Genomic DNA, 10,614 nt, shown 5'->3' with positions numbered 1-10,614 from the left:
AAGAAAACTAAAGAATTAAACTGAAATGAACTTAAGATTAGGAATACCTTTGAATGTATTAGAACCGAACTACACCTCGATATAGAAAAACACACTATTTATCTTACTTCCCAAGTATTTAATAAGCTTAAGATGATAAAGCTTATACCTCAACCCAAGTGTTTATCACTCTATAGCAATCAAGTAAAGTTCAAAGATCACCTTGTTGCTTTATATGTTTCTACATAGTTGAAGATAATGAGTTCATGAAGTCACCACCCACATCAACATTTCTTTGCTTCAGAAACTCCTTGGCCTCAACTATGTCCTGTAGAAGAAATATCAAGTATGAGTTATTAATTTAGTGAATTTATCTTAATTCATGTAAATTTAATATTCCTTTCTTAGGAAATAAAGAAATACCCTACAAAAATATCACTTCCTTTTCTTTTCAGTTGTCTCTTTCCTTGACTTCATTATAGATGCCTAATATCTGTACTAGATTAAGTGTTTTAATAAGCTATGAGAAACTTATACCTAGCATGAAGACACGAAACACAACAAACATGGAACAATTGGAGCAACAAGATCGACATAATAAGAAGTTAAATACTTGTTGCAACAGTACTGCTTCTTGAGGACAAGTGGGAAATCGCATGAGACCAACTCCAACCATTAGAAGACCATAGCATCCTAGAGAGAGAATCAAATAGATAGGTAGCTGGGAAGAAAATGAAACAAGGCAGTATAAGACTAAGCAAGTATATAATATGGGATATAAGTGAAACAAACCATATAACAGTTGACTAAAAAGGAATTATAACTCACCAACCAAGTGTAACTCCGAGGAAGAATAGATATCTGAAGGAGACCGATCCAATAAGCAGAAATGGCCACCAGAAATGCAATTATCTTTACAATATGCTTCATCCTAGTATGATGACAAGCCCCTGCCTCCTACATTGGAGTTATCAAAACTCATGAACCAAACAACATATATTCACAAATGTCTTAACACAATATATTACTATAAAATGCATTCATTAAAAACCACTAAAAACGGCAACCAAACATATAATTTTCTTCAGGAAATGCATTACTGAAAAACACAAAAGTAATTAATGACTGTAACTATCGGCCATCAGAAGGGACAGGTTATGATTAAGAAGTTGTTTACATCATCCGGAGTTATATATGATAAACCAGGAATCAAAGCCCTTGGGAAATTTCCCAACATCACTTGGATATTTCAGTTGAAAATAAAATCAGCCCATTTTTAAGAAAAAGGAAAGGCTGCCTATATTTGCATCTATTAATAATCCAAAGTAACCAAAAATCTTTACAAATATGCCAACATGCTTCATCCTTTTATAATAAGAAACTCCTGCCTCCTACCAGAGCCCAATGAATTGGTCTTCTAGAATATAAAATAGCAATAAAGAGATTTAAGCATGTAGATACGCTACAGACCTAAAAAAAATTCAACTATTGAACTCAAAATACTGGAAAGAAAGGAATTTTCGTTTTAGTTAAGTTAGAGAGTGGAATCAAATGCATGAAAACTAAGCATAGAACCTGACAAACTAATCTTTAGATTCTTTACCAACTCAAACATATAAAAGTGGGAAAAAATATTTAATGAACTATAGGAAACTAAGAAAATTACGGACGAAGGCCAATTTGGATAAAACAAAAAGTTTGATTGAAAAATTTTCATAATAAAAAAAGGCATAAAAGTTCATAGCACTAAAAACAAATATTTATACAAAAAATAAAAATAAAATAAAAAATCAAAGGGTTGGTAGACAAAAATAAAACAAACAAAATATATGTGTGTGTGTTTATAGCATCAGTCGTTGAAACTGATAATAAAGCCTCGGATAAAAGTTCATAGATCATAGGCCGAAGCAGTAAACATAACTGGGCAAGTGAAGGAAAAGAAACCAACTAATGGTTATAATGTAAATTATGATTCAAATGAGTAAACCTCACTTTTTAAAGTAGACAGAACAAGATAAACATACGTAATGGTGATGATTTTTATGTTCTTTAAGTTGAATTAATAAGGGATTGTCTAATATAATATATTTTAGATGTACTAAAATTTTTAAAAAAATCTGGTAAAGGCAGGCAATATCATATATAAACAATAAACAAAATCTAACTTATGGTCGTTAGTCATTATTCCCCAGTAGTCACACAACATAACCTTCCTAGCAAAAGAACTAATGCGAATTAAATCCAATAGTTAAAGTATTCATATGCATGCCTACCCCATCGGACAGACCTAATAGCTTAAAGTCAAGCATACTATTGATTCTATATTCACCTGATATTTAAGACATGGTTCGCGGGAGCCAAGTTTGGGTTTTGGAATTACAAAATTCATTCCAAATCCAAACAACAAAAATTTCCCAATCATTAAAGTTTAGTTGGACATTAAAAACTGCTGAATTATCAAAATGGAGTAAACAAACAAAACCAAAATGACGAGTGATAAATTATCAATAGAATTCAACCACTTGAAACCTTAAAATCAAGATCTAAATCTTATCTTACTAGCTGGGAATATTTGAACATTTTTCATATAAAATAGTCATAATGAAGTGAAACACATTTCAGACCCTTTCTAATATGATGCAAAAAAAATGCATCACGTTTATCGATCATTTTGAGCTAGAGACATGAAAATAGTTTAACAGTGTTATCCGTATTTTCACCTTCTGACACGTGCAACTCACAGTGACCGGCTCAGGCGCTTTGTAGACATCTTTGGGGTGTGTTACCCCTCGAGGTTTCTCCTCGGGGCAAGGATTCTTCCAAGTGAGACCACCATCTGTGTCAATTGGAAGGTAGTGCCTTAAAGGTAAATTACCCTCTGAGGTTTGCCCTCGAAGTTGGAGGTTCTCCAAGTGAAGCAACGACAACAATGACTCTCCTTCCTCAGTCGTCCCCCAGGTTCGAGGTTCTGGTTCTCGGACCTAAGATAGGCGCCAGGTGTTAGCCCATGCGGGTTTGCAGCACCAGAAGATCATCTGACAACCTCTTTGGTGATCCGTCCACAGTGTTGTCGAGTCTACGATTCGATAATTCGCACTCCCACTACGTCGTCTAACATGGAGATACGTACAACACATCGTAACAGTACCTGAGACATGTTCCCCATAAAGTAGGTATCTTTCTTCAGTGGGCCCCACGGACCTCGCCTAGGTCGTAGTCTCTATTCAATGCAGCCCAATGCATTGAACTGGTATTAATTCCCCAATAACAGGAATAATGTGTATTAATTACAGATGGTTAGAATTAATGACCCCAGCCTCTATAAATAGGGCTTGGAGTCTCATTGTAAAGGGTTCGGATTTTTTATAGAGAGAAAGCCTTGTACTCAGAGCAAGATAAACGCTGCCTGAGACACTCCATTGAAGACTTCTCTAGCAAGCTTCCAGTCTACTTAATATCAGAGACTCGTAGACTAGGGATCTTTTATATCTTGAACCACGTAAAAACTGTTGTGTTTCTTGTTGTTTGTTTCTTTAACCTTTCATATTTAAGTTGATAGCGAAAAAGGCAATCAACATTTCATTGAGAGCTTGAAGAAAGCATTCAAAACACTTACAGCCATGGTAACCACTCGAAGAAACATTACAGATGACGTACTCCCTCCTACCAGAGTTGAAGGAGGGGAACCCAGTCAACAGCCACCTCAGGACATGCCTGAGATGGTGGAGGACTACGACGAAGATGCTGAATACGACGGCGACGATGACGGTGCCGACCAAGGGTATTATGAGGAAGAATACCCTCAGGCCATTGATGCGGAGGAGACACCGGAGGTGGTGGTACTCCATGAGAAGGGGCCACCCAGCAACAAAAGATTGGTGCTCAAGAGGGTAACATCACCGTCCTACAGGAGAATGTACTTGCCATGAAAGCCAGTCTTGCAGCCCAGGGGCTGCGAGTGGACCCCAATGGTAATGTGCCAGCTGGGTGTAACATGCTGGCCTTGATGGCATGTTACAAGCTAGGATGGCGCTCGGTCAGATGTGCACGCGAGGGTGCAGGCTGGTGAGCATGCTGATGCCTAGTTTGTACGGCAGTGGCATTTTCATAAATATCTTCAATATTGCCCGGAAATGGACGGGACTTGGTAGGTTCCATATTGAAGGGTCAATGAACGCAATGGTATGATTGGATTTGGGAGATTCGGAGAATTGGCGAGCTGGAAGCCAAATATGTCTCCCAAGAAAAAATCATATATGTTCCTGGTAGAAGGCTAAAAGCTCAGAAGGCTCTTTGTAGGGGGATCACCTGGTGTCAGCTCTCCACCACCCCCTGGCGCAGGTGCATCAAGTGAGCAACTACTAGTTGGGAGGACTAGTAGGGCGGGCATATGAGGACCACGAGGGGACTTATATGTCTCCATGAGTAGGAGTACTCATGGACATTACCGGGCCACCCCGGTAGTGCGTCGAAATGTGCTGTCAGAGGTTTAAAGGTACGGTTCACTTGGCTTGCCGGGACGCCGCTTGCATGGAACGTGGCCCAAACCTTCGAGAGATGTCATGACGCGCCATGGCCATGAATCTCTACACGAGATGGCACGAGAAGTCACTCGTGGGACTTGTTAGCATGCAAGCATTGGAGGGTGCACTATGCTTGAGCAGGACAGAGGTCCAGTGTGTGCTACTAGTCTGGTAGCCAGTCTCGAGGGCCTGCCAACATGCATGATGGTATGGTGCCTTGAGGATTGGACCATGGACGTATCAAGTCCTTGGTCTGTGACGTGAGCTAATCAGATAGTATCGAATGGGGCATGATGAGAGGTGTTGGCACGTCAGCTTGGTGTTGGCTCTTGGCCACACATGCTACCTTGACTTGCGAATGTCTGGGTGAGCATCGGTGTTGGGATTTGCCTTGCCATAGTGAGAACCTATGGACAATGTGAGTGTCTTGGCTAGATAGCCTTGATGCATGTTTGCACTCATAGATGCTTGAGAGCATGACTCAGCGAGAGTTGTTCGAGAGACGGAAGTGTGCAGAGGCACACGCTCGCGCGAAAAATGTGCCCATTGTTATTCGAATGGTTGGAAGGTTGACCTTGGCTCAGAGGAGTCAAGGTGCCGCACGGGCATTTCCGCTGTCAAAATGTCAGCCCGTGACACTGGGCACCCGTTTGATGTGCCACCTGCGCACCCTGTTGGAGTACCACCAGTCAATAAAGCAGGAGTGCCTCCCGAGCACCTAGCTGAAAAGGCGCGAGATCTACCTGCTAGAGTTCCTACCAAGCATCCAGCTGGAGTTGGAACCCCAGTGCCGCCACAGAATCGTGGCAAAGGAAAAGTTGACAATAATCCTACTCCAAAGTAGAAAAGGGCTTGTCAAGATCCCGAGGGCTACCAGGTTCCCCAGGAGGCTGGTAAAGGAAATGGCCTAGGGGCCCGAGGACACCGCCATGTTGTTAGCGACCATGGAGCTCGGGGCATTCTGCCCCAACGCGCCTATACGGATGTCGCAAGGCCTGGAGGTGGTGTCCCCTCGGAACCTCACCAAACCCATAGGAACAACGGTCCGGGGGTCCGCCCATGGTGTGCCTCACAGAACCGAGAACGCGGCATCAGTATCTTGATAAATGATGAGAAAATTGAGTCCGATGGAGAAACTAAGGTGGCTCCTCCCGAGGATAATGGCGCGTCCCGGGGTCAAGCTAACCTACGGGGCAACCTAAATGCCCAAAGATGTAATAAGGAAAATGGGCATGAACCCACCAAGAAAGGTCTATCAGATCTACGGGACAACCTCAACGCCTGAAAATAAGATAACCCAGCGTTGTGCGTCAACCGAGATTGAGATCCACTCCGTGCAGAGTTAGAGAGTCTAAAGAAGATCATGCTAAGAATGGCCAGACGACAAGGCCACGACTCAGACTCGGAAGACGAAGAAGTGAAGCCATGCACTCCCCACATTGTGGAAGCCCCCTTGCCGCAGGGCTTCAAGAAGCCAGCCATCCCACCCTATGATGGCAGTTGGGATCCCACTGACCATCTTTCTAAGTTCAATAGGTTGATGTTAGTGCACCGCATCTCCGACGACGCTAGGTGTCACGTATTCCCGATCACTTTAACGGGACCAGCGGACGAATGGTTCAAGAAGCATCGGCCATGATCAATTCACTCGTGGCATCAGCTGTCATCTGCCATTCGAAGGTAATTCATAGGAGCGTGGAAGGTGAACTTCGCGGTCAATGCTTTGGCAAAAATTAAACAAGGGCCCTTAGAGACCCTCAAGGCATACATCAAATGCTTCAAGGAGGAGGCAGCAAGAACCAAGAACGTTGATGATGGCCTTGCATGGTGGCATCTGTGCAGGGTCCCTGCTTTGGGATGACCTCCAACGGAGAGGATGTCGACGACTCGACGACTTCATTCGTCAGGCGCAAAAGTATATCAATTGGGAGGATGCCCATATTGGAGCATTTGGAGGACCCGTTACCTTCCCTGCTCCGACCGCATCTGGCCCCGTGGCTTCGAGAATCCAATATTCCCTTTTTTCTCCTATCCAACCAGGCTTGGGAAGAATCCAACCAAATCTGAGTGTCCCACCCGTAGGGTTCAATGTCGTACCAACTCCTGGTTTCAACATGGCCTCGATATGATATAGAGCAGCGCCCACTGGATACAGTGATTTTCAGCCTGCATTCTATTCTGGAGTTGCCACTCTGTCCCAGTCTACTACACCCAGTCGAACCCCCAGTGGCAATAGACATGGGGGCAAAGGCAAGGGCCGGAAGCCCAAGGGAAATGGAAATGCACTTGCCGAGCAGGGAGCTAGCTCTGGTGAGAAGTATGTCTCGCAGTACTCCGAGTACACTGACTTAGTGGACTATCGATAGAACATCTTCGTGGCCACGGAACAACATGTTCACTATCGGAAGCCACAACCCATCCGAAGGGACAGGGAAAGGCAAGGCCTAGACAAGTTTTATCGTTTTCACAACGACATAGGGCACCACACCAATGAGTGCCGCCAGATCAAGGATGAGATTGAAAACCTCATCAAGTTGGGACAACTCCACCAATATGCTAAGGGTGGAATGCGTCAGGCCCAACTCTCCATGGCTGGAGTGCCCATGCCACCAATTGGCTCGCAGACCCCAACAATCACTCCTGTAGCCCCGCAGCATCAGTGTTCCGAGGACCTCCCCTGGTGAACGGGCGAGTAGGAACCATCTCAGGAGGGCCCCACCTAGGGGCACCTCCCGAGGCTCACAGAATAGATATGCGCAAGCTTTGAATAATGATGACGAGGTGATGGCTTTGGCTTAGTTGCCTACCCAAATGCCTCAAATGACTGACCAAGTCATAACGTTCTCTGAAGACAATGCTCCGAGAGTACACCTCCCGCACCACGACCCGTTGGTAATTGAGAGCCAAATCTCCAACAAAATGGTGGTGCAGATTTTGTTGGATAACAGAAGTTCGGTGAATATCCTATTTAGATCAGCCTTCGAGAAAATAGGCTGACCATCGTAGATTTTTCCTCGTGCGCCTCAACCCTTTACGGATTCTCAGGAGAAGCTCTCATCCTGATGGGGCAGATAAAGCTTCTTGTAACACTTGGAGAAGTCCCTCACTAAGCCTTCAAAAACCGCACCTTCATGATGGTAGACTGCTCCTCGGCATATAACGCCATCATGGGACGACCTGCTCTGGTAGAGTTTGGAGCCGTCACTTCCATCTGCCACCTGTGCATGAAATTCCCCACAAAGGTGGGGATTGGTACCGTTTGAGAAGAATAGAAAGTAGAGATACAGTGTTACAATGTGTCTCTCAAGACCCACCCCTGTCATGATGGTGGAGATAGCAGTCCCCGAGCAGTTCGAGATTTGGAGGTACAGTCGGTCCAAGTGATCAAGCACGAAGAGTTGGATATGAGGGTTCAAGAGGAGAGGACCATTGAACTAATAGAGGAGGTGGAGGAGGTAGTTCTTGATACCTCCACCCCCGATAGAAAAATAAAATTTGGGTGAAGTTTGAAGATGGAAGTCCAAACAACAGTGGTCGACTTCCTCCGAGAAAACCCAGAAATGTTTGCATGGTCATATTCTGACATGATCGGCATTGATCCAAACATCATATGCCACACTTTGAACATCGATCCTCACTTTGATCTCCTCCAACTGAAGCAAAGAACGTTTGATCAAACTCTGAAAGAGGCTTTCAAGGTCAAGGTAGACAAGCTCATCACCAACAGATTCATACGAGAAGCCCAATACCCCAGGTGGCTATCTAACCCTGTTCTTGTGCCAAAGCCAAATGGCATATGGAGGACATAAATCGATTTCTCATACCTTAATAAGGCTTGTCCGAAAGATTGCTTTCCACTTCCCAAGATAAATCAGATGGTCAATGCCACCTCTAGCTACAAGTTGTTGTCGTTCATGGACGCATACTCGGGATATAACCAGATATCCATGCATGTTGCAGACCAGAAGCATACTAGTTTTTGAATCGATAAGGGTGTCTATTGTTACATCATGATGCCTTTCGGATTGAAGAATGTTGGTGCCACCTACCAGAGGCTGGTTAACAGGATGTTCAAGAACCAATTAGGGCGAAACATGGAGGTCTATGTGGACGACATGATGGGTTAAGTCTAGGATAGCTCCCTACCATGTGGGTGACTTGGCGGAGGTTTTCTCAGTGCTCTGACGATTCTGAATGAAATTAAACCCCCAAAAGTGCACATTTTGGGTCGCCTCCAGAAAATTCCTAGGCTTTATCGTCAGTGCTCGGGGAATTGAAGCAAACCCTGAGAAGATTAAGGCCCTAATTGAGATGTCATCTCCTTAGAAGCATAAAGACGTTCAGAGCCTGACAGGGAGGATCGCAGCTTTGAGCCATTTTGTCTCCAAGGAAATGGACAAGTGCATCCATTTCTTTAATGTTCTCCGAGGGAGTCAAAGATTTGAATGGTCAAAAGAGTGCGAACAGGCATTCCAACAGCTCCAAGTGCACATGTAAAATCCTTTGATTATGTCCAAGCCAGTAGACGAAGAGCCTCTCCTGCTCTATATGTTTGTCTCAGAGAATGATATCAGTATTGCATTGGTGTGGGAGGAAGGTCGTGTTCAGCACCCTGTCTACTACGTTAGCAAAAGACTTCTTAGTGTAGAATCTAGGTACCCACTGATGGAAAAGTTAACTTTTTGCTTAATGGTGGCTTCCCGAAAGCTAAGGCCCTACTTTCAGGCACATTCAATTAAGGTCCTCACAAATCATCCCCTTTGGCAAATCCTCCAAAAGCTAGATTCATCGGGAAGACTCTTTAAGTGGTCGTTAGAGTTGAGTCAGTTCGACATCACCTACCATCCGTGGACTACCATAAAAGGTCAGGCACTCATTGATTCCATCGCCGAGTGCACAGGGAATCATGAGAACCCGAAAGATGTCTCAGTGGTTAGACCAGCTTGGAAGTTGTTTGCGAATGGGTCTTCAAATGAGAATGGTGTCGGAGCTGGGCTCATTTTGGTTTCCCCCAAGGGCCACAGAGTGCACAGTTCCCTCCACTTTGGTTTCAGCACCTCTAATAATGAAGCGGAGTACAAAGCCTTAATCTCTGGGCTCCGAGTGGCACTTAAACTCAAGGTTGAGGGCCTCAAAATTTTCAGCAATTCCCAACTAGTGGTAACCCATGTACTTGGAGAGTATCAGGCCTGGGGAACAAAAATGGCAGCATATATGGTGAAGGCTCAAGAAATGCTACGTAATTTTAGAAGATTCATTATTCAGCAGGTGCCGCAAGAATAGAATTCCAATGCTGACGCCCTAGCTAAGTTGGCCACCACCAAAGATACGAGTTGATCAATGTGGTTCCCATTGACTACTTGAATGCTTTGAGCATCTCAGATCCCAACGAGGTGGAAGCTATACAACCCTAAGATGGGTGGGTGGAGCCGATAATCAAATATCTTATCTCCGGGGAGTTGCCTCCAGATAAGAAGGCGGCTCAGAAGTTGCTCTATCAAGGGCCATGGTACGTGATCATGGATAATAAGCTGTATCGGTGAGGTTATTCTATGCCTTTGCTCTAGTGCGTATCCCAGCAAGAAGCCAGTCTAATACTTAGAGAAGTACATGAGGGTTTTTGTGAGGACCATGCTGGGGGGAAAAGTCTTTCCAAAAAAATCTTAAGGCAAGGATACTTTTGGCCCACCATGAATGGAGACACGATGGATTATTTCAAGAAATACGACAAGTGTCAATGCTTCACTAACATCCCCCGAGCGCCCCCAAATGAGCTTACGTGGATGACCAGCCCATGGCCTTTCGTTGTCTGAGGTATCGACCTTATCGAGTCCTTGCCTACAGGGAAAAGAGGGTGAAATATTCCATAGTGGTTGTTTACTACTTCATGAAGTGGGTCGAGGCCGAGCCACTCACTACAATCACCTCTAGAAAGGCCTTGGATTTCATCATTAAAAACATCGTCTGCCGATACAGGCTCCCGAGGAAGATAGCCTCCGACAATGGGTTTCAGTTTGATAGTGAAGTATTCATGGACTTCTGTCAACGCCATGGAAGTATCAAGAGCTTCTCTTGCGTGGCCTATCCATAGGCCAATGGCCAAGTGGAAGAA

General features: G+C 44.4%; 1 protein-coding gene across 1 annotated transcript; it reads right to left on the bottom strand.

The window, feature by feature from the left end:
- Nucleotides 1-220: 220 nt before the first annotated feature.
- On the bottom strand, nt 221-909 carry LOC133832953 (dolichol-phosphate mannose synthase subunit 3-like). Its single transcript, XM_062263224.1, has 3 exons — nt 808-909; nt 593-700; nt 221-307 (listed from the first exon to the last, which is right to left on the bottom strand). Exons 1-3 carry the CDS (start codon nt 907-909, stop codon nt 221-223), a joined length of 297 nt encoding a protein of 98 aa, XP_062119208.1.
- Between the last annotated feature and the right edge of the window lie 9,705 nt (nt 910-10,614).

This window comes from Humulus lupulus, chromosome 1 (genome assembly GCF_963169125.1).
Source record: "Humulus lupulus chromosome 1, drHumLupu1.1, whole genome shotgun sequence".
NCBI classification, from domain to species: domain Eukaryota; kingdom Viridiplantae; phylum Streptophyta; class Magnoliopsida; order Rosales; family Cannabaceae; genus Humulus; species Humulus lupulus.
Note: the sequence above shows the minus strand (reverse complement) of the source record. Positions and strands in the feature narration are given on the sequence as shown.